General features: G+C 46.7%; 1 protein-coding gene and 1 long non-coding RNA gene across 7 annotated transcripts in view; one reads left to right on the top strand and one right to left on the bottom strand.

Moving 5' to 3' along the window:
* Positions 1 to 1,136: 1,136 nt before the first annotated feature.
* Positions 1,137 to 4,505, bottom strand: LOC307201882. The gene is made up of 3 exons (XR_013832771.1): positions 4,123 to 4,505; positions 3,053 to 3,181; positions 1,137 to 2,436 (listed from the first exon to the last, which is right to left on the bottom strand). It is a non-coding gene; the product is annotated as an uncharacterized lncRNA (long non-coding RNA).
* A 379-nt stretch (positions 4,506 to 4,884) lies between these two features.
* The window catches only part of SRCAP (Snf2 related CREBBP activator protein), a 32,037-nt gene continuing 13,113 nt past the window's right edge, over positions 4,885 to 23,808 (top strand). The window contains exons 1-22 of one of the 6 annotated variants that reach the window (XM_079951333.1): positions 4,885 to 5,084; positions 10,399 to 10,472; positions 11,546 to 11,790; positions 12,079 to 12,321; positions 12,485 to 12,670; positions 12,986 to 13,126; positions 13,924 to 14,140; positions 14,393 to 14,679; positions 14,989 to 15,076; positions 15,182 to 15,271; positions 15,868 to 16,023; positions 17,357 to 17,610; positions 17,685 to 17,862; positions 18,181 to 18,317; positions 19,665 to 19,834; positions 19,934 to 20,126; positions 20,210 to 20,346; positions 20,605 to 20,791; positions 20,971 to 21,140; positions 21,648 to 21,997; positions 22,473 to 23,009; positions 23,092 to 23,259. In XM_079951333.1, the coding sequence (XP_079807459.1) occupies positions 11,734 to 11,790; positions 12,079 to 12,321; positions 12,485 to 12,670; positions 12,986 to 13,126; positions 13,924 to 14,140; positions 14,393 to 14,679; positions 14,989 to 15,076; positions 15,182 to 15,271; positions 15,868 to 16,023; positions 17,357 to 17,610; positions 17,685 to 17,862; positions 18,181 to 18,317; positions 19,665 to 19,834; positions 19,934 to 20,126; positions 20,210 to 20,346; positions 20,605 to 20,791; positions 20,971 to 21,140; positions 21,648 to 21,997; positions 22,473 to 23,009; positions 23,092 to 23,259 (3,946 nt within the window). In that variant the 5' untranslated portion in view covers positions 4,885 to 5,084; positions 10,399 to 10,472; positions 11,546 to 11,733. The other 5 variants (XM_079951334.1, XM_079951331.1, XM_079951332.1 and 2 more) reach the window with 5 other exon arrangements.

The raw sequence follows: 23,808 nt of genomic DNA on the forward strand, positions 1-23,808 counted from the left end.
GACTTCGGAACTCCTTTGAAGTTGGGACAAAGTATGTTTTGGTGCCTCTCACTTTGCATTGCTATAAGCCATGCCAAGACACTAAGGTCTACAGGTAGCCCCTACCAGTCATACCCAGAGGTTTCCCCACCCAAGCGTGGTATCTCACTTTGCTAGCAACTATTGAACACTGAGCTAGATTTGATTGTTGCTCTAAGCAGCACTAAAAGCCCTAAGGATTTCTCTTTTTACCCCAAAGGCTGGATTCTCATTATTATGAGTTGCCCTAAATCATGCCAAATGAGAGTGGAGGAGGAAGTAGGCCATTGATGCTGCTCGTAGCCTGGTTGTTTATGGCAAGTGACCCGTCCATAATCCGCTTTCAAACCAGTAGTTGTCAGTCTTCGACACCTCTGCCACAAACACTTCCTAATGTTGAGAAAGTACACAGAAAGGGCAGACATTTCCAAATCCTGTACCGTCCTGGTATATTATAAAACTAGATTGGCAGTGTGGAATTGTTGTCATTGGGGAAATCCCCTGGCTATCACCAGCCTGAGATCTCTGATTCTGGAGTTTTCTTTCACATCCCTTCCAACTCCTTAACGTAAGGTTACCAGATTTTTTTCAATGAACCTGGAGACACTTTTCATCTTCAATGGATTTTGTATGGGGGCTGATTTGTAAATCCAGGGACTGTCCCCGGGAAATGGGGACATCTGGTAACCATAGGCTGTTTGGGCTTTGGTAGAATCTGGGGGAAAGTGATAAAATATGTGGCATTACAGCCAGAAACGAGCCAGGCCCAGAACTACTACCAGGTTGCACACTAATTTTTCTCCATTCTCAATTCAAAAGCCACATCTTGTTCATTGCAATCCCTTGGAAATCTCACTAAATACTGAATGGCCATGATTACATAAGTGACATATATATTATTTGGTTTATACTTCTTGTATTTTCACAAAAGTTCTCCATTGCAGCAATTTTTTAATCTCTCTGATAAGAATAGGACTGAAGAGGTAGGTAAAATTGAAAGTTTCTTGTCTGTGAAGTTTGCTTTGTACTTTTCTGCTTTCTAGTAGTCTAAATGTTTGTCACTGTCTCCAACCAGGAGGGAGCAAAGAATCTGGAGCGACAATGACTGGAATCCAAAATCTCTTTTAAAACCACTTTAATAAGAATGAACTTTTCTTTCCACTGCCAAGCTACAAATTTAGAGATTTTATCATGCTCTACGAGGTGATGCAGGGAACAGTTTTGCAGAAATGAGTGCAACTAGCCAAATGCTATATCCTAGGTTACTTTTACTTTTTATACATAAAAACAAACAAACAAAAAACCACCTACATGCCTGGTTCAGTTTGGACTGAGGCTCGGGTCTGAAACATGAAGTATTGGAAAAGTGTAGTAGTCCTTACTCTTGCCTTTTATACTCCACTGTCTACAAATTCACAAATTGAATTGGGTGGCAAAAGCTTTTAGGAAATCAGGAATCCTGCAGTTTTCAATCTAATTTGGGATTGTGTCTCCCAGCTTTTTAAAATGGGTTTATTTTTATATTTTTAACACACAAAGATACATGATCTCTTTGGGGTGGTACAGAATTATCCAGAAGACTGAGATGGATCTCTAATGTCCAATCTTCTTGATGAGCTGTTTTGTATGATTTTTTTTTTAAAAAAACTGGTAGATCAAAAAAGGTTCCCAATTGTCCAAAAAAACAGAATCCCTGTAGTAGTTTATAGCAAGTGATTGTTACTGTTAACTGACCTTTGTCAAATGGGAGCCAGTCCTTCAGAGTAGGCAAACTGACTCTTCCCATATTTTGTAATCAGAATATGCACTGTAACACGTAGATTATTTAGTAAATATTGATGCTTTTATAGTATGTTGCCAAAATATTCCCAGTGACATAATTTCTGGTCTCAAAAGTAATACTTGTGAAAAAAGTTAAAGCAAGAGGTTTCCAAATGATAGCTGTCATTGGAAAGTAGTTATCACATATAGGAATGCTACGGGTTTTTTTAATTGCCATGCGAACATCCCGAAGCTGCTAATACTACAGTCCTAATTCAATGGGACTTACTCCCAAGTAAGTATTGCATCTTAAACTGTACATCCTCTTTAAACTCAGTGGTGTTGATAAAAAAAGATAAAAATTATTTCCGGGTTGAATATCCACTGAGATTTCTAGACCGCCAACACAGATTTCAACCTAGTCCCAAGTTAGGTCTATTGATTTAACTGACCTTGTTCTATGTGTGACTAAAATTGGATACCATCCTATGACAATTTATTGTATAGTGAAAATGAATTTATAAACCCCTGGTAAAAACCTTCTGAGGTGTTGTCCTCAGGAGTTCTTCTACATATGTTTCCATTTGTTCCTTCAGAACTGGATGTCATTCATGGAATGTGTGGCTTTTTCCCTTTTATGATGAAAATAAAAGTTATCTGAAAGAAACATGTCACAGATGAAGGCATTTTAATGAATTGTTTTAAGAACAGAAGAATCTAGTTCCAGAACACAATCAGCAAAGCTTGCATTTGTGTCTGCAACAAGCGGAGCTACGTACAGCAGTGATAGAAAACTAATGCTTTAGGTCATGCTAGACCTGTAAAGGTAAAGGGACCCCTGACCATTAGGTCCAGTTGTGGCCGACTCTGGGGTTGCGGCGCTCATCTCGCTTTATTGGCCGAGGGAGCCGGCGTACAGCTTCTGGGTCATGTGGCCAGCCTGACTAAGCCGCTTCTGGCAAACCAGAGCAGCGCACGGAAACGCCGTTTACCTTCCCGCTGGAGTAGTACCTATTTATCTACTTGCACTTTGACGTGCTTTCGAACTGCTAGGTGGGCAGGAGCGGGAACCGAGCAACAGGAGCTCACCCCGTCACGGGGATTCGAACCACCGACCTTCTGATCAGCAAGTCCTAGGCTCTGTGATTTAACCCACAGCGCCACCCACGTCCCTCATGCTAGACCTATAGTTTGACTTAAATGTAAGGCAACATTATATGGCTATCAGTTTAGATTTAACTGGTTTTTTTAAACAGCACACACACAAACTTACCAAGCAGCACTCCAATCCAGAAGTCCAAAACTTCCATGGGTTCATGCATCCTTTTTAATATCTTGTGGGAAAGGGGGCGACGACGGACAGACACTCACTCTCTCTTGTCATCACTTATGACAGTGGGACCTACGGAAGGAGTTAATAAAAATGTTTTTTTTACAATTAAAAAATGGCAAATAAGGAGGAATCTTGGGGAGGGGGCTGGATACATCCTGTGGGCTGCAGGTTAGCTATTCCTGCTACACAGAATAGTGGTTTAAATAAATTAAAAGTTGCCATATGTTCACAATTACAAACTGGCTTGATCAAAGATGTTAGTACTCGATATAGCTACAATTTTGCTAAAAATCCCTATGTGTTTAGGACTGCAGCATTAACTTGATTTATCCTCAGAATAATTGGGAGGGTGTCCTAGCTAGCCGTTAGTATTTGTTTTTTCCACTGCAGCCAATTAGTCAATGGCAGAGGTAGGACTGGAATATAGGCCTCTCGCATATTAAGTCAAGTAGACATTGCATTATATAGTCTGTCTCTGTCCCCATTGTTTTATGTTTGTTGGACAGGCCGAATCCTGAACCATCTATCTAGAATAGAAGTGAAGAAGAGCAAATATTTGTTAAGCGTCATCCTCTTATTTTATTTAGAAATTAACTGTGACTTATAGTTATCAAAGCAATAAATACAGTAATAAAAACATAATTAAGAGCAGGTAAAAATGAGTTTATAAGCAGGTAGCTTAAGGCTTTAACATGAACCTAAAATGTTTATTCAAAAGTAACATCTATTAAGTTCAATAGGGTTTACTGCCAACTGTGTGTATAGGATTAGGGCCTCGACCACATGAACATGAAAAGGTCTATGCTACATCTAAAATGAAAATACTGGTTTTGAAATAACTTTCATATTTGCTTTAAGTGCCAATGAGTTCTTTCCCCTTCCCTTGCCAAGTTAGCCAGGCTCACTTTTGCATCTAACGTCAAAATTTGGAATTGGTTCCCTTTGGAGAAATCAGGATTTCAAACTCAGAACTCATTGAAGCTCTGGAGTTCCCAATGCAGATTTATGACCTGTAAAGTCAGTGCACTGGAAGTTTTGAAATGAGCTCGAAATGTTGTCAACAACGTCTTGTCAACCTCGTTTTGCGCGACGGTGCGAGCACCCTCCCATGTAAACAATATTCATTGAAACTTTCCTGACTTCCAAAGTCGCATCCGAAGTATCTGCGAGTCCTAGGGGAACTGCATGTTTTCACGAGCCAAAGCTGCCTCTTCCCATTCATAAGCACGGTGTGCATCTTGTTTTGAGCACCTTCGAATAGTCGCGCCAGCCCGCCCAGCGAACAATTGGAAGAATTTTTGAGGAAAGACAAATCGAGTCCTCCCTCCCTCCCTCCGTCCGAAAGAGAGAGGGAGACTCCAATCCCCAGCATCCCCCAGGACTCCATTTCCCAGCATGCTCTTCACTCGCGATGGCCTTTCCCTCGCCCCGCGGGCTCGCAGTCCCGCATCCCGCTCTATCTGATTGTGAGGGAGAAGAGCGCCGTCTTCCGCAATTCTTCTGGCCCGTGGCCTCTCGCCGGGACGCCGCCCTCCCGCGCGACGCGCCTGTGAGACACTTTGGGTTTGAGTTTCTTTTCTCTTTCTCCACGCACGCACACCCTCCTTCGCGTTACCCGAGCTCTCGCGAGACTTGAGCGCCGAGGCCGGCGGGTGGAGGGAGCGGTGGGAGGAGGGAGGGGCTGGCCCTGGCGCTTGGTGGTGGCGGCCGCCATTTTGCCGCGGCGGGTCGGGTCTGGCTCGGCGGGGCCTGGTTAGGGATCAGCATCCGGGTGGGAGGGGTGGGCGACGTGCCGAGGAGCACCGGCGAAGGCCGCGCAAAGGGAGAAGTCGCGCGGGAGAGGCCTGGGGGCCGCGGATGGCGGCGGATTCTCTCCGGCCGAGGCGGCGGCGCTGGGGCTGAGGCGGCGGCAGGAGGAGGCGGGGCAGGAGGCGCCTCCCCTCCCTCCTCCCTCCTCCCCCCTCCCACCCAGGTAAGATGGCGGACCGGCCGGGGCTCTACTCCTCTCGCTCACACCCACCTCCCTGGAAGGGTGCAAGTCTCTGCTTCGAGTCGGGAGGGAAAAGTGAGGAAACAGATAAGAGCGCGCGCGTGTGCCTGGTTGCCGGTGGTCGCGCGCGCGCGCGCGCGGCCTTTTACCTCCCCCGTCCCTTCCTCTCTCCCGTCGGTTATTTCCCTCCCCTGCCTATAGAGGGCGCACTAATGGAGTGTGGCGGGGCGGGAAATAAGAGAAAGGAGCCAATGTGGGAGCCGCACGCGCTTACCCAGCCAACGGCCGCTCTCAATGCTGGCCTATTATTACTTCACCTATCGCCCTCCTCCCACCCCCCCCTCACCTCGTTTCCTCGCGCGCCGCGAAACCGACCAACCAACGGCCGCCTGGGTGGGGGAGGGGCGAGCGGGGATTCTCAGGGGACTAGGGAGGGAGGGCGAGGGAGGGAGGGTTTTGGGGGAAACCGGGGCGGGGTCAAGGGGTCAAAGGGGAAAGGTGGGAGGGAAAGGGTGACAAAGGGGTTAAAGGGTGGGGGGAAATCAAAGGGCATCTAACTTGTGCTGAAAAAGAAAGAAACTAGGCGTCAGAGGGGGAATCACTTTCGATTAGGATGCAATGAATGAATAAATGCAGGATTGCGGGTACAAGGATTGATTTTTAGCGGGGCGCAAAGGTTCTGCGAAAGGGTGGCAAATTCAAAGGGTATTAGGGTATCATCTGGAACTTGAGCCATTGCACTGCTCTAGGGTTTGGGTGGCTAGTGATAATACTTGAAAAGTTGGGAGGGGGTTGCAGTTACTTAGCACCATCAAAGTTTTGCAAGAAACCAGACCAGAAATAAGTGAAAGGTTAATGTGGTCATGGAGCCTGAGGAGGGGCAGGCTGAAGCTCAGGATGATAGGAAGGGAAAGGAGGCTGTAGTGAATGAAGAGACCACAGTGGAAGGACCTCCCAATGAGGCAGAGAGAAAGATAACTGGATTGCTTCCAGAGACAGGTGTGGGACAGGGAGAGGCTAAAGACTCAGAGGCAGAAGAGGAGGCTGAAAAAGAACATGAAGCACCAACTACTAGAGAGTTGATGGAACCAGACCAGGATACATTTGGACCCTTAGCAGAACTGGATAGGGGGGTGGCTGAGGATGCACTGAAAAGAGAAGTGGCATTAGGAATGTCTGGGGAAGAGGCTGAGGAAATTATTGAACCAGATCTGAGAAAAGCAGAAGAGTTGGAGACAGTGATTCTTGAGGAACTTCAGCTTAAGAGTAATAGAGAGAAAGAAGAAGTTGAAGAGTCAAGAGAACCAAATCAGGAGGAAACCAGTGTTTTTGGGAGCCCAGACGAGAGGGAAGCTGAGGGGAAGACTGGAAAAGGAATGGATCAGCAGGAGACTCAGGAATTTATTCATGAGGAAGAAACACTGCTTGGAGAGGGTGAAATGGTTCTAGAAATGGGGGGAAATTGGACTGAGGAGTTGGCAGGGCCGGACCACGGGAAAGAAGAGGATTTGGTAGAAGAGGACCATGTAGATTCTGGAGAGAGGGTTGAAAAGGGAGATGAACAGGAAAAGTTGATGGAACTGGAAGAGAGGGAAGCTGAGGCAACTGTCAGGGAAGATGAGGCAGTGGGGGAGGCTGAAAAGATGCCAGAGTCGATGGAGGTGGGAGAGAGTGACAAAGAAGGCGAATCAACAGATAATCATGGAGAAATGGAGGAGTTGTCAGGACTGGGTCAAGGGGAGATCCTAGAGGTCACTGGAAAGGAAGAGGATGTGGCACCTGCAATTGACTATGAGGAAACTGAGAAGGTGCCAGATGTAAATGAGAGAGAGCTAGAGGAAGTGACTGCAGAGGAAGATGCAATATTAGCAAGGGGTGGGGAGGAGTTGGTAGGACTAGGTCAGGGGGAAATTGAGGTGTTGACTGGAGAGGAGGAACCAGTTTTGGGTAAGAGGGAGGCGGAGATGACAGTTGGACCAAGTGAGGAGGGACTTGGTGAGGAAATTGAAAGGGAAAACAGGGTATCTGGAGTAGATCAGAGAGAGGCTGAAAGCATGATTGTGGAAGGAGATTTGGCATCATCAGAGGGTTGGGGGGAAGTTGAAGACTTGGAGAAGTCAAGCAGGGGAGAAGCAGAGGAGGTGGCACCATTAATGGATCAAGTTAAAGCTGAAGTCCTACAAGAAGATCTGAGGGGGTCAGAGTTGGTGATTGCTGAGAGAGAGGCAGGTGCAGCTGAGGAGAAGGCTGAGCATTTGGTGGTGGCAAGTCAGGGAGAAGTTGAGGGTAAGACTGAAAAAGAAAGTATGGCATCAACACTGGATCAGGGATCACCAAGAATAGATGAAAAGCAGGCAGAAGAGGTGGCTGCAGAGAAAGATGTGGAATCAGTAGAAGATCAAAAGCAAGTTGAGGATTTGGCTGGGATAAGTCAGGGTGAGATTGGCAGTATGGTAGCCACAGTGGAGGAAGGGGAAGATAAGAGGGAGGCAGAGGTGGCAACTTCAAAGAGAGATGTAGCATTTATTGAGGGGGAGGGTTTGGTAGTGACAAGTCAGGTAGAGACTGAGGAGGTGACTGTCAAGGAGGATATGATACACGTGGCTCTTGATGTGGCTGAGCAAGTGATAGGAGCAGCTCAGAGGGAAACAGAAAAGATGAGTGCAGTGGGTCAGGAAGAAGGAAGGGAGGAGGCAGTGGGAGCACCAGTGAGAGTAGCTGGAGCACAAGAAGAAACTGGAGGCCTGGAGGAAGAACTTGTGCAAAGTCAGGAGATGGGGCCTGGAGAAGAGGTGAAACTAGGAACTAGTCAGGAGAAAGTTGAGCTAGCAGAACCAGAACAAAGGGAGACAAAAGAGCAAGTAGGACTTGATCAGGGAGAAGCCAAGCAGTTGGGTTCAACTGAGAGGGTTACTAGGGAGGAATCTCGAGAAATAAGAGAGGCATTATTCAGGGATCAGAGTGATACTAAGGTGCTGGTGGAACCATTTCAGGGACCAGTAGTGGAGGTTACAAGTGTAGGTGAGATTGTGTTGACTGAGCAGCATCAAGGTACTGTGGGAAGAAAGGTACCCTCTCAGGAGAAGACATTAGTTTGGAGCCCAGAATTAGAAGAACAGTTGGGAGGACCAACTCAGGAGATGGCAGGCGTGCCTTCCAGGGAGGGGATATTGAGTCAAAGGGCAAAACCAAGTGAAGAAGATACCAGAGTCACTTGGTTGGCATCTGATACGAACCTGGCTCAAGGTCAAGTGGAACCAAGCCTGAAGGTGGCTGAATTGAATAAATCAGGTTCCTCAGTGCTGTCATCACATTTGTCACAGCGCACTGCCATAGGAAGTCAAGAGGAACGTCGCAAGTTGAAGGGGAAAATAATTTCAGGGTTGGCAGGATTACGGCAAGGGCCAATACTGGTACCACATCAAGGGGCAACACGCTTATCTGGATTCCGTCGTGGAGTGCTGGAGCACAGGGCTCCAGGGTTGATTGTGACCAGTTTAACAGCAATGGCTAAGCAAAAGGGAATGATTAAGGAGGCTCGTACGCAACTGGGAAAGGGTGAATTAGATCAGAGGGAGACACGATCAGCTGAATTGAGGTCTCGTGCAATTAGGGTTAAAGTAGGTGAGCCGGTGGTTATGATGGGGTACAGAATTGGACGGGAAGGGATGTCATGTTTCTCTGAGGCAGATAACAGGATAGAGAGCTTTCAGCAGGTTCCTGTGATGGAGGAGGCAGGAAAGGGATCTGATCAGACCCCAGCAGAACCCCCGAGGCAGGAACAGATAGTTAAGGAGTTGGAGATACTGGCCAAGGATGTTGATGACAGAGCAAGGCAACATCCAGAAGGAATGTACTTGCCATGGCTTGGTAGGCCACTGACACAAGATTATTCGACAATACGACCAGGTTCTGGTTGGACTGCAGGCCTTGGGTCCGGGCATGGACTTGCTTTAGGGCCATTGCGGGCTGGAATAAAAGAACGAATAAACACGATGGTGACAGGTCAGGGAGCAGTAAAGTCAGCAGGACCAAGTCCTGAGCCACCTGTGTCTGGGATGGGAAGAAGGGTGTATGGGCTTACAAGCCAATCAGCCAATGTACACTGGCTGAAGGACGTGTTGGGATCTAAGCATACAGTGTCTCGACTCTCTGTAACAGTTCGTGGCTCAAAAGCAAACAGTCCTGACTCTATGGCAGAGAGACGAAGTCCAGGCCTGTTAACAGGAAAGCAAGAGTTGAAAGATTGGCGGGATGGGGTAATGGGAATTGCAATTAAAAGGTACAATGCCATGAGGCGGGCAATGTGGGGCGAAGGCCCAGCTGGTTTGCATGTGAAGGGAGTGAAGGTGGCTGAAAGTCCCATTGATACTATTCCATTGAGTTCTGTTAAGACTAGTTCCATTCTGGGGCAGGTTGAACAGAGGGCACTGAGGCTGGCACAGCATGTGGAGGGTGAGGCTGTGTCAGGATTGGAAGTAGAAGGGCAGGGGCTGGCTGAGAGGCTGAAGCAGGATATGGAGCCAGCAGGGTCAGGCCAGGGAGGTAGAATTACAAGGTAACTGGGTTAAGTGTGGAGTGAGAGGGAAGGAACAAAAGGTTTGGGAGATAGTGGGTTATTTATGAGCTAGGGACAAAATTGAGCTATAGAAGCAGAGAGTTAATAGGATGCTATAGCAATAGAGTTGAGTTGCAAAATCTCAGCTTGCAGGATGAATGGGTTGTAGATCTCTCTCAAAAGAATGAAGCCAAGAAGGGAAGTAAACTTCCCTGGGATAATGATATGAGGATGACGGGCAGAATATTGACGCTTCTGAAGCAAAGGTGGGTACATAGGAAGCAAAATAAAAATAATTTATTATTTATACTCCACTCATCTAGCCGGGTCACCCCAGATACTGAGAAGATTTTGGGCTCTGGATACCTAGGCATGGGAGTGAGTGAAAAGGACACTGCTAGACAACTCAGAATCCGTAAAGTGGATGGGAAAGTGAGATAATTCTAGTGGTTCACTAAACCGCACCCCAAACAGGTTCCTGCCTCTTTTCATAGGCTTGAATTTGGTAGCTGGTGCGTACAGTAAAACTCTCCACCGCAACCCGTGGGCCGGCTATTCCCATGCTGTCTGCGTAACAATAAAAGAGAGACAGGGTTTGATCTACCCTTTGGCAGAGTCGTTCAGGGTCCCAAGAGCAAGTTTGAATGATCCTTACCTAAAGGAATAGGTTGCTGTGCATCTACCACATGCGCGCACACACAAAATGTTCTCTGGACTAACGGTTCCATCTTTTTTCAGGTGTAGTATTCCCCAGGAAAGCGAAACCCTGGAAGTTCAGCCTGACAAGCAAGAGGAGTTCGCAGCTCACGCAGGTACAGGTGAAACTGAATACCATTGGGGAATTGGCAACAGGGGTTTAAGCAGGAACATCAAGCAAATATAAATCTTTGGCTGTTTTTCTGAGCTCAGTGTTGGATTTATTTTCTTTTCAAAATGCTTTTTCTGTCACCAACATCTATATTGATGGGCCAGAATTTATTATGTACTGGAATCTGGCTTGGCCACAACTAAACTTAATTTGCTTGTTGAGATATGATGGAGGGATATAAAAAGCAGCTCAAAGGAATGAAATAAAATTTACAGTATCTTTTCATAACTCCCCTGGAAATTTTTGGAAAGTCTAGGCATTTAGTACTAAACAGTAGAATATGTATCCAGTGGAGGAAGATAGGGGAATCCTCTACTTGTGGGCAGGGTTTACATCTTTTGTGTCTAAATATTAAAGTTTTAAATGCAAACTTTGAGAGAAAACATATTTTCACATTACCCAAACATTTATTCTGTAACAGAAAATGTTTGCTTGTGTGTACAAACTTAGCAACGGAGATTTTCTAATGTTGTTGTGTTTTTGATAGCTACTGTGTTGGATATATTAATTTTCTACTGGGTTCTGCCACCAGATCTCTTGTATATTGTAAATTGGGAGAGGCTAACCCCCAGTTTGGGGGGCCCTGATCCGGCTCCCAAGCAAATTTTTCTGGGGCTCCCCTGATTTTGGCAACAGCAACAAAAAAGGAAAAAAAGAACCCCTCCTCCCTTCACTGTAATTATTAATCAAATCATATTTATACTCACAGCTTCTTTTTTGAAAAAAACCTAGTGAGAAATGAGATTTGATCAGCTGGGAACTGTTTAGTTTACATTTATGCTCTTTAGTTAATAGCTGCTTTTAAGGTGCATTACTTTCCTTCTTTAATTTTTAGTGCTTTACTTTGTGTTAAAGGAAAGTAAAATTGTATGCAGAGGGCATGCTAATGTCATTTTGACGTTTAATTTCACTTCCTCTGAAAATCTTCCTTTAGCTTGTTCTTGAGTGGGTGTCTTTCAGTTCTTTTCAGTCTGGCTCTGATCACAATGCGACTGATTTATCTTCATGAATCTCTAGATAATTCTGAGACAGGCAGTCCCGAGCGCAGGCTGGGCTGCCAAGGAACCCAGGAGCTGGACGGCTCGTCCCAGTGGCTGGCTGACCAGAATGAGGCCGGTTCCGAGCATGCACTGGAGCAGGAAGCCAGCACTACAACCGCAAACGAAGCTGTTGGGACGAGAGGCAAAGAGCAAGAGAGAACTAAAATGCAGAGCAGTCCTCCCCAACAGCAACATGCGCTGCAACCACAGGTAGAGTTGGAGGTGAGGGGAATCCCAGTGTAAGGCCCTGTGTTTTGAGGCCGCTTACTGGATTACAGTTTTTCAAAACACTGTAGTTCATTAGGGGTCTTCGGAATGAATTTTGACTGCTTTAATGAAGTATGTGGATGAGCATTGTACTACAAAGAGCATCTGTGAGAGTCAGAACAAGGGATGCTCTTCTCTGATGCTCTACCTAGACAAGCTCCCCAGAGCCGTTAGGTTCCTTTCTAGCATTAAGGCCACTATAATAATGTTCTACCCTCGTTTGTCTCCTCTTGTTCATCTCAGACTGCATCGGACAGAATGACAGGCAGTAACCCAGTGTCACCAGCCTCCTCAGGCTCACCTGCCTCAACTGGCAGCATCTCACCACCACATCTCACCCACGACTCCTCGCTGGACAGTCACCCAGGTTTTGATGTTCCCAAGACACAGAACAGAGCCCTTGTGTCGCCCGGGATGTACACCTCCCCGGACCCTGCAAGCATGTGGGACAAGACACACGCGGAGATTGCTGAGCAGGCTAAGCATGTAAGCCACGCAGGGTCCAGGGATCATTTGGCCCCCTCTGCTCTCTTGAGTTGGGCATGAACATACACAATCTAAGTTAACATTCTGTTTAGCTTGTCGTTGCAAGCTGCAGTTCACATGGATACAGTGTTTTGGGCTAACTGACTTGGGGGATGTATTCCAGGAGGCAGAGATTGAAAACCGCATTGCAGAAATGAAGAAGGAAGGGTTCTGGTCCATGAAACGGCTGTCGAAGGTGCCTGAGCCAGTCCGGCCCAAAGTGCACTGGGATTATCTTTGCGAGGAGATGCAGTGGCTCTCTGCTGACTTTGCCCAAGAGCGCCGATGGAAGAGGGGTGTTGCGAGGAAGGTGAGTTTGATGGAAACAGCTGCCAATCTACAAACATTTAACCCATCTCTTTCAGTCAGTTTTCACTCATGCATTCCAATCTCTGGGTTTAAGGGCATTTCATAATCGTGCAATTTTGTAACACCTCAGGCTTGTAGCTTGTGCTGTTGCAGAAAAGCAATATAATATGTGTGTCCCTAGGATTTCCATCCACTTTAGTGAAGTGGAGCTAGCTCTTCCCTACGACCCAGATTTAGGAAGGACTGTTTAGAGCCGTGGAAATCTGTGAAGACTTGTGATTATTAACATGATCCTTCTCTCCTTTGTTTCTTGCAGGTGGTGCGCATGGTGATCAGACACCACGAAGAGCAGAAGCAAAAAGAAGAACGAGCCAAACGGGAGGAGCAGGCCAAGCTGCGCCGTATTGCCTCGTCCATCGCCAAAGAGGTCAAGCAATTCTGGAGCAACGTAGAGAAGGTACGTGAGGAACCTGTCTCGCATCATAAAAGCAGCATGCAGGCCTTGCTCCTGAATACAGGAGCCACACCTTGAGCCAGGTGTCTGGAGCTGGTTGCCTCTACTCTGCCTAATCAAAAATACTGTGGATTCACCCATAGAAGGGTTGAGTGTGAGTGAATCTCTTGACTTTATAGTTTGTTGTGGAATTTCTCTAATTAATATATGCGTATAGGTAAACGTGTGTGTGTGTGTGTGTGTGTGTGTGTATATATATATACATACACACACACACACATATATACATACATACATACATGCATACACTCACATATGAATGACTTCATTTAGACAAAATACATAAAGTATAACAAACCAGAATTTCAAACACATAAAGCATGCAGTTAGTTGGAGGTTTATGTCCAGTCTCATTCATTCTTCACTTCTGCATTCATATTAAAAAGGCGAGGCAAATTATACTCTTGTTTATTCTCCCACAGCAGTGAAATGAATTGTTCTGCTCTGTCTCAAAACATCAGTTGCTTTTATTACTTGTAATTGGAGTTACTGTTCCAAATAACTAAATTGGGGTTTCCTGCTTTTACGTGAGTAACAAAGTGCTTTTTAATAGCTTTGAAAAATTTGCAAGGTTAAGGTTGCAGAGAAAAGAGTGGCACTGTGTGCACAGGGCTACTGAAGACTTAGAGAACATAGTAGCTCTTTGCCCATGTTGCCTTTAACTCAAGAGCAAGTTCTATCACAGCACATTCTGCAGGAATGAACTTGGAGACTTCCCCCCTAAACTCTTTTTTCCTCAGGTTGTGCAATTCAAGCAGCAATCACGTCTGGAGGAAAAACGGAAAAAAGCCTTGGACCTGCAGCTGGACTTTATAGTGGGCCAGACAGAGAAATACTCGGACCTACTGACCCAGAGCCTCAATGAGACCTTTCCAGTTCTCAGCAAGACCGGTGGCTCCCATGCGGGCTCTACTGCCTCTAGCCCACCACACCCCAGTCACCTCACTGAGGATGAAGGTCAGAAACTTAAAAGTCTCAACCCTTTTCTCTGAAACTGCCCAGCCCCAGCCCATCCAGGGCTAGCTCAACACGGATACCCCTATATGGCTTACATCCTATGAATGTAATTGCAGGGGGGAACTTCCATACCCATTCCCTCCTCCTGCCCAACCAAACATGGTAGAATTGTAATGTGTGCTTCTTTTGAGGAGAGACTGTGTAAGCCCCAAGGAATTGCGTCTGACCACTCCCCTTTTCCTTCCCTGGCAGATGGGGATTTTCAACCCCATGACGAGTCGGATGATGAGGAGACTATCGAGGTAGAAGAGCAGCAGGAAGGGAATGATTCAGAGACTCAGCAACGGGAGATTGAGTTGCTTAAGCAGGAGAGTGAACTGCCCCTGGAAGAGCTGCTGCAGTCACTGCCACCCCAAATTTTGGAGAACTCCTTCAGCGTGCCCCCTTGTGCCTCTAGTTCTGAAAATGATGAAGAGGAGGAGGGTGACAGTGAAGAGGAAGAGGAGCAGGACGAAAAACAGACTTCCAAGAAGTTAAAGGTGTGCTGCTGGTTTATGGGCAAGTCTTGGGTTCAGATTCGTAGGGAACCCTACTTAGAATATGCAGCTACAGAATTCTGACCATCATGCAGTCACGCTTTGATGGGCATCACCAGCAGGTAGGAAAGGGACACAGAGTCAGGCAAGGGGTCAAGGCTGGGCCTGGACAGGTAAGGGCCTAGCTGCAGATAGCAGAAAAGCTAGTTGAGGATACTTGTTGCCAAATTTCTGTCCTGCTTTCCGTAACATGCACATGCACTGCTAAAGGCCTTCCATCTTGGTCTGAAAGCCCCTTCTCATATTTGGCAGGAGAAGCCAAAGCCTGTTACTCAGAGGAATAAAAAACCCTGGAAGCCCGATGAAGAGGATGAGGAGTTCACTGCCAATGAGGAAGAAGGTGAGCCTGTTATTTTGGGTCTGCGGTTGACTGTTGGAAACTTGCGGCAGGGACCAGCGCTGGAATCCTTTCATGCAGTAACACAGGGCATCCTTCCTCTTGTAGCTGAAGATGAAGAGGAAACAATAGATGCAGAAGAAAAGCTGGAAGGAGATGTGGATCACAGCCAGGAGCTGGATGAGCTGGCCAAGGAAGGTTCGGAAGCAGATGGTGGCTGGGGTGGCAAATGGGGGTCAGGACTTTCATTCCCTGGGCCCTGAACACTATTTGCTTTATTACTAAATTGTGTTTCCGAATGTCTGCTAGGTCTGTGAACCATCGTTCCCAGAATTTCTGCTCTTAAAGGGACGTAGGGCCAGGGTAAGCACCTGCCCCAACTCAGTATTGTATTTCTTGCCCTACCCCCAAGTGTTTCCAGTTGCCCTGGAACCTGTAATCTAACTTAGTAGACCAACCTTACTTGTTGACAAACTGAGTTGGGCCTATATTGGTTGCACTATGTCTATTTCCATTTCTTTCCACAACCATGGGAAAATAAAGCAGTATTGCCAACATAAGTCTAAAAGGGGACTGGTTTGAACTGATGGACAAGTTTGGTGAGCTCAGAATTGATAACAAGTCATTGAACCCAAAACCTAGGCTGGGGTTTCCAAGATGGAACCCTCTGTTTTAATTTGTAGCTAGTTACAGAACCAGAGGGCCACTTCAACAGGATATGATCAGGGATCAGAGAAGAGAACTATCTGTCTTAGTGTTTGGGCATAATCTTGTGCTTTCTTTTGCTTTGGCAGGTGAGTTGCCCATGGATGAGTTGCTGCAGAAATACGCTGGTGCCTATACCTCAGACTTTGAAATGGAGGAGTCGGACACGTCATCCGAGGCCTCAGAGCCCAGCACTTCTGAGTATGAGGAAGAGTCAGAGGAAGAAGACAGCAGTAGCCAGTCAGGTATAAAGGAAGGGAATGGGTCGTAAAGGAAAAAGAGAAATTATACGAACAAGATATGATGTGGCAACACCAAGATAAGACTGGATAGAATTATGAACTTTGTTTGGACTGATTGGGACTGATTTGGACATTAACGCAGTAATAAGAAGATGATCTGAATTCCCCTTTGGATCTTGAAGTATGGGTTCCCCCAACAAAATTTAAAAATTTGGCTTTGTAATTCGGAATTTATATGATGTGATTTAATTTGATGTAATTGGCCAGTTAATAAAAATTATTTTAAAAAAAAAAAAGGAAGGGAATGGGTCTTGTAACTTTGGAAAGCAATTGAATCTTGTATGTAATTACAGTGGTACCTTGATTCTCAAACTTAATCCGTTCCGGAAGTCTGTTCCAAAACCAAAGCTTTCAAAACCAAGGCGCGTTTTCCCATAGAAAGTAACGTAAAACAGATTAATCCGTTCCAGGCTTTTAAAAACAACCCCTAAAACAGCAATTTAGCATCAATTTTACTATCTTATGAGGCCATTGATCCATAAAATGAAAGCAATAAACAATGCACTGTACTATAAAATAAATAAAATTAAAATTTTAAAAAAATTATTACCTGCACTGATGATAGTCATTGTTTGGATGGGTTTTTTTATCCATTTCTGCAGTCACACAATCATTCAGTAGCTGAACTGGGATCCACACAGTCATAAAAACAAATTAACTGAAAAAGCCTCAAAACAAAAAACACAAAATAAATAGCAAAAACAAAAGCTCCAAATATCACCTGAGAATACTGCAGTCGGAAACGGAAGGCTTTAATTACAATGGGGGGGACGCAAAGTAGCAGCGCAACAGGAAACACGGAAACGGAAGGCTTGAATTACAATGGGGGGACTCAAATTAGCGCAACAGGAAACATGGAGATGCAAATCAGCAGCACAACAGGAAACGGGGCTCAAAACGGAGCATGTTCGACTTCCAAAAAAAAGTTTGAAAACTGGAACACCTACTTCCAGTTTTGCAGCACTCGGGTTCCAAGTTGTTCGTGAACTAAGCTGTTCGAAAACCAAGGTACCACTGTATTATCTCCTCTTTATAGCCGAAGGTATTCTTAGCAGGTGTCCTCAAGTATTTGCCTTAGTCTTGGGATCAGACTTTGTTTTTGAAGAAATGTTTGTCCCAAAAACAACTTAACATGCTGCATTTGTCTTGATGGAATTTGTGGCACGTAACAAATGATTTCTTGTATAGAGCAGTGTAGTTTGTAAGGCACTGATTTAAAGATGATAGCAATAAGTTGCCCAGCTGCTTTTTGTCCTGACATTGCTAGTTCTTTCAGATTCCACAGAAGAAGTGGAGAGTGAGCAGGATGAAAGTGAAGAGGAGGATGCCATGGAAGGCGGGGAGGAAGAAGCCTCTGTGAGCCAGGAGGAGGACTTTGGTGTTGAGTATCTTCTGAAGCAGGATGAGGATCGTGGTGGCGAGGGAGACAATGACTCGACTCCAGCCCCAGGGCCCAAGAAGGAGATCACAGACATAGCAGCCGCAGCGGAGAGCCTGCAACCCAAAGGTTATACCTTGGATACTACGCAGGTGAGTCAGAGGGAATCTGCAGGGGATTGCACTGGAATAAAGCAGGCAAATTATATTGCCCTTCTCCCATGTAGGTTAAGACGCCTATTCCCTATCTGTTGCGTGGGACACTGCGAGAATACCAACACATTGGTCTGGACTGGTTGGTCACCATGTATGAGAAGAAACTCAATGGTATTCTGGCGGATGAGATGGGGCTTGGCAAAACAATCCAGACGATCTCGCTGCTGGCGCATCTGGCCTGCGAAAAGGGTGGGTCAGGAACTTTGAGAAGAGAACGGAGGGTGAGGATGGGCTCCTTGCTAGAAGCAGTAGATGGCATCTTAAACCTCCTAAGATGTGGAGTAACAAAATTCATGCTCTCAGTGCTTTTAGTGGTCACTGTTGCCTTTGGCAGCTTGGCTTTAACAGCTCCATTCTGGGGACAAATGGGCTATGGAGAGCAAGCTCTGGAGGGGAGAGAGCTGGATTTGCTCAGGGGAGGGCATGTGGCTGAGGAGTGAGGCACAGAGGCAGCCTTGGTCTCCAGAGTCATGGAAGCTTCTCTGCTGTGCTTGTGTGCTCCTGTAGGCAGCTGGGGCCCCCACCTGATCATCGTTCCCACCAGCGTGATACTGAACTGGGAGATGGAGATCAAGCGCTGGTGCCCCAGTTTCAAGATCCTCACCTACTACGGGGCACAGAAGGAGCGTAAGCTAAAACGGCAGGTGAGAGAACTCAGGCTTTGCAGCTGGGACCAGAGATGGGTTTTGTGTCTCACAATGTAAATGGTTTTATACCTCCAGATAAGCATAAAAATGTGTCTTTGTGGTTGAAAAAATGTAATGTTGGGTATTGTTTTTCTCCAGGAAACATTCTGATTTCTATGGTCCTTTGATAAAGTATTTAAAAGATTTCCCTCCCCCGCCATCTGTTTCTAAGTAAATCAAAAAGGGTGGCTAGTCTACAAAGTGAGAAACTAGACTATTAGCATTATTTTGGGTAGCATGTACTGTATGGTGCTAAATTAGGTTTGGTGGTCATGCTGTGCTAATAAGAGATCTGTTTTAAGGAAACTGAGATGATGCTTGTGGGTAATTGTAATGCAGTCTCTGATCCATATGTGGCTCACAATAGAAGACATATAGCTAGCATAATTTCCCAAAAGCACATAAAAAAGAATTGAATTAGTATGTGTCATATGAGTCCAGGGGATAGAGATTACCTCATATTGTAAAAAGAGGCACAAGTTTTACTCCAGAATTGATTTGTATTTGTATGTAGCTATATTTGTGTGTCTATTCATTTGGGGGGGAGGGGACCAGTTGGTGAAACATGGGCAAATCATGCTATAGTATTTCTTTGCTGGTGCACGACAAAGGAATATGAAGCCCACCTCTATAGCTCAGTTGGTAGAACAGGGGACTCCTAACCTTAGGGTCATGGGTTCGAGCCCCATGTTGGGGAAAAGGTTCCCTCACTGCAAGGAGTTGGCCTAGATGATCCTTGTGGTCCCTTCCAGCTCTACTTTTCTATGATTCTCTGAATAAGACATGGTGGTGGCTCAATTCTTTGGTACTCCAGGAAACATAAGGTAGGGAAATCCTAAGTAGAGATATTAAAGAATTTTAGTTATTTTTAGTCTTTAAATTACTTGATAATAGTCTGGAATGCATTTAGGGCTGAAATAAGGGGTTCTTAGATCAGTATTGTTCTTAAATAAGTAGTGCAGGACCCTCCTCTATACATTCTTTGGCACCTGCTTAAATCATTTTTGTTTACCCAAGCCAATTCAGACATGTAGAATGTTTCATGTGTTATCTCTTTTGAATGTTTTTAAACATCTGTTTCTAATTGCTTTCTATCAATATTTTTAATGTGTTTTTTATCTTTGTGAAATGTTTAGAATTTTTTTTAAAAGAAACAATCAAGTGGTATATAAATTTTGTTAAATAACTATCAAAATAAGAAACTCAGAGAGGGCTGGAAGTTCCCTGCTGCAGGTCTACAGCTATTGAGCTTGGTGCCTCTTGCGTTATTGGTCACAATTGTAAGCCTTCACTGTCTGTACTCAGGGTTGGACCAAGCCCAATGCCTTTCATATCTGCATCACCTCATACAAGCTGGTACTGCAGGACCACCAGGCCTTTCGACGCAAGAATTGGAAGTATCTTATCTTGGACGAGGCTCAGAACATTAAGAACTTCAAGTCTCAGCGTTGGCAGTCTCTGCTAAACTTCAACAGGTGAGGGTGTGTGTGGTGGTGGGCTTGAGATTGGGGCGCAGGGTGGGGGAACGCCTCCCTCTCAGAGGTTCTCACTGTCCTGTCATATTCCTGTTCCAGTCAGAGGCGGCTTCTTCTGACCGGAACTCCTCTCCAGAACAGCCTGATGGAGTTGTGGTCCCTCATGCACTTCCTGATGCCCCATGTCTTCCAGTCCCACCGCGAGTTTAAGGAGTGGTTTTCCAACCCACTGACGGGCATGATTGAGGGCAGCCAGGAGTACAATGAGAACCTGGTGAAAAGGCTACACAAGGTGAGCGGGGTGGGGGTAAGGGTACAGAGAGCAGCTGGCATGGTTGGAAGGCGAATGGGAATTGATTCTCTCCACCTCCCCAGGTGCTGCGGCCCTTCCTGCTGCGGAGGGTGAAAGTGGATGTAGAGAAGCAAATGCCAAAGAAATACGAACATGTCATCAAGTGTCGGCTTTCCAAGCGCCAGCGTTATCTCTACGATGACTTCATGGCCCAGGCTACGTAAGTACAGAAAGCTAGTTGGGGGGAGGGAGGGATGGGGTGCTGCACTAGGGGTTGCTTGGCTCTCAGTGGCCTGGATCTTAGAGGGCTGGTGGGCAGGAGCTCTGGAGGATGAGCCCAGTGTTTTATTCTCTGGCTTTGGTTATTCAGCACTGGACAAGCCATCCTTTATGCCATTCCTCTTTAACATCAGCAGCTGTTACTCTGATGCTTGGCACCTCTGAGTCTGGCTCACCCTGTGGCTGGTTTCTCTTTTAGCACCAAGGAGACATTGGCAACGGGGCACTTCATGAGTGTCATCAACATCCTGATGCAGCTCCGCAAGGTCTGCAACCACCCCAACCTCTTTGACCCACGGCCTATCCACTCGCCATTTATCACAGAAGGCATCTGCTTCAACACAGCTTCCCTCATCCTCCATGCCCTTGATAACGACCCTTTCAAGGCAAGTTTGTTCTCTCTCTGGTCTAGTAGGAGAGGGAGATGCTCCATTTAGATGCTCCAGGTTGGGCGAGAGATCATTTGTCTTTGGGGCAAGAAGGGGTATGTGTAAGTACCCAGGGTAACCAGACCCTATAATTGGGACTGTGCTTATTTCCTGCATATGGGCCTTGCTCCTTACAGCATGCGGACTTGGGCATTTTCGATCTGATCAACTTGGAGGGCCGTGTGTCTCGTTATGAGACAGACACATTCCTGCCCAAGTGGAAGGTGACAAGGAAACTGATTGAAGAGATTGCTGAGTCCCCAGACCCTCCTCCCAGACCCAAGCCGGTCAAGATGAAAGTTAACAGGTACCTGTGATCCTTCTCATTCTCAATAGTGGGCAGCTTCCAGCAGTGTTTAATGTTGCTCCAGCCACTCTGTGCTGCTTCCAATAAATTATAAAACTACAGCAAAACATCAAACATTAAAACAGTCTTTGTTCTTTGCTGCCCAAAGTCTGCACACCCTATAATGTTGCTGCTAGTATTAGAAAAGCAGCATTAAGCGTTTTATCTTGTCCTTGGATTTGTCGTTGCTGGAGAATGCAGGAAGCCTTCTAGCACAGAGAAGAGGCTGACATCAGGTTTTGCCTCTTCCCAGCTGCATGGCAGAATACAAACTAATCACAAAGCCCTCACCTTAGTGACTTCCCAGGATCCTGACTCAGAAAATTCCTTTGGCTAAGGCAGAGAAAGTAAAGTAGTTGTGCTTGAGATTTGCCTAATAGGAGTTTCACTGAAGAGAACACAGATTCTGTGTTCTGTGAGAAGAGGATTTCCATTGTGTTAGTTCTAAATCGGTCTCTCTACCCACAGGATGCTGCAGCCAGTGCCCAAGCCGGAGAACCGAACTGTGGTGCTGGTGAACAGCCCTCGTCCCACAACCCCTCTGCAAAAGCCCATTGCCCCTGTCCTTCCAGAGACACTGACGCCTGCTCTGGCCCCCATCCAACACCCGGGCCCAGTCTTGCCAGGACCAGTGCAGCCCCCCACACTCCCTGTTGCGGTCTCTCTCCCCATGCCCATCCCTTTGCCCTCCTCACCAGTGACCATGTCAATACCAGTGCCTCCTTCCGTCAGACCACAGACCCAGACTCTAGTGCCTACGCTGAGCCAGAACAACACAGCTGCTGCTCTGCTGCAAGGCCAGGCCTCTACTCCGCAGGGTAAGATTCAGAGATCCCAAAGCAGTGGTAATGGGGAGGGAAGAAAGGGGGCTGGGAGCTAATTCACTTTCTCAATTTAGCCCTGGCACCTCAAGTTCTTCTCTACAGTGATGTACTAAGAATTTTTACTTCCTGAAACCTATCTACCTTTCTGGCATACAAGTATTCTGTATTGGGGTGTCAAATCTCTCACTATCAAAAAAGGGGTTTTTTTAAGCTAGTAGCCCTTTCAAATTGCAGGGGGGAAATGTGTCCATTTTGTGTGTTGGAACAATTTCAATCCTGCATCTGAATGAGAGAGAATAGGGTATTGCTTGGAAGGGTTAGTAAAGGCAGAGATAGAGTGAGAAAAGTTTTCTTTTACGCCACTGGGAACAAAACAATGGTTTCTTCCTTTCTTTTCTTTTTTTTAAATGAGACCAGGGCTAGACCAGGAGACACTACAAATCTGTAATCTTTTCCCCTTTCTCCACAGTCCTGCCTGTGGCGATGACTGCAGCTCAGCTGGTCCCAAATGCTCCCCGACCCCTCCTCCAGCCATCTCCTATTCCTCCCACCACCGCAGCATCTTCCTCGCTGAAACCTGGTGCACTGCCAGCCCCTGTGGGGCAGCAGCAGCAGCAGCCCATCAACACCTTAGCCATCACGTCCTTGGGGCAGCAGCAGCCCATCAACACCCAGCCCATTAGCCCCTTGGGTGTCCCTCCCATGGGGCAGCCACCTCTGCCCATCAGCACCTTGGGTGTGTCCTCTGTGGGGCAGCCGCCACCGCCCATCAGCACCGTGGGTGTTTCCCCCATTGGACAGCAGCTGCCACCCACCAACACTTTGGGTCCAGCTGCTACAGCCCAGCAGTCAACCAGCACCATGGGCACAGGTGCCATAGGAGGCATGATGAAGCCCGTGAACATCCATTCCGCTGTGCCCGCCTTGCCAGGCTACAACTTTGCAACTGCTGGAGCCCTTCAGCAAAGGCTTCTGCTCTCCCCGGATATGCAGGCACGGTTGCCCTGTAAGTATGGAGAGACCGCTGGGAAGGAGGCAGCACAGTTTGATCATCTCCCAAGCCTAACCAGTATCTTCTTTCACTGCAGCGGGCGAAGTGGTAAGCATTGGGCAGCTTGCCTCACTGGCCACCCGGCCCCTGCAGAGTGCTCCAGGGAGCAAACCCCTCACCTTCCAAATCCAAGGCAACAAGCTTACCTTGACGGGTACACAGGTCCGGCAGGTCACTATGCCTCAGCCAGCCCGACAGCTGCCAAGTAGGTACCCCCCAGCATCCCACTATCCCAAACTCACTTTTCTCCTCTGTGTCCTGTCAGAACCTGATGGGCAGCTCTGCACAGTGTGTCGGTTGCTAGACAACTGTGCTACTGGAAATAGTTGGTAGGGTGCGTGGGCCCCAGTACGACTTCATTGAGCCTTCCATAATGATTGTCTTTTGGGGGAGGGTTCTGCTCTCTTGACTGGCTTGTTTTCCATGTGCCGGGGTCTCCATGGGAGAGCTTTCCACTTGCCCTCTGGCACAGCTTGCTCCTGCAGCAGATAATCTGTTCCACTCCCATTGCCTGAGTCCTCCTTTGAAATGGCGCTGAAAAATGTTCCTCGTAGATCTGGATGCAAAATAAAAACCTTGCAATGTGAATATGCAGAGAAGTAGTAATACCAGAATTGGTAGGAAATGGGTACAGTGGAAGAAATACTTTTATCAGAGCGGTCCCTCTAAGCTCCTGATGCCTCTTTGTGGGGCATCTGGTGACCCGAGGGATACAGGAAACTCCAGAGCCTTTCCTGACATAGAGGCCCACTGT

Source organism: Podarcis cretensis (assembly GCF_951804945.1).
Source record: "Podarcis cretensis genome assembly, chromosome: 13".
In the NCBI taxonomy this organism is placed as follows: domain Eukaryota; kingdom Metazoa; phylum Chordata; class Lepidosauria; order Squamata; family Lacertidae; genus Podarcis; species Podarcis cretensis.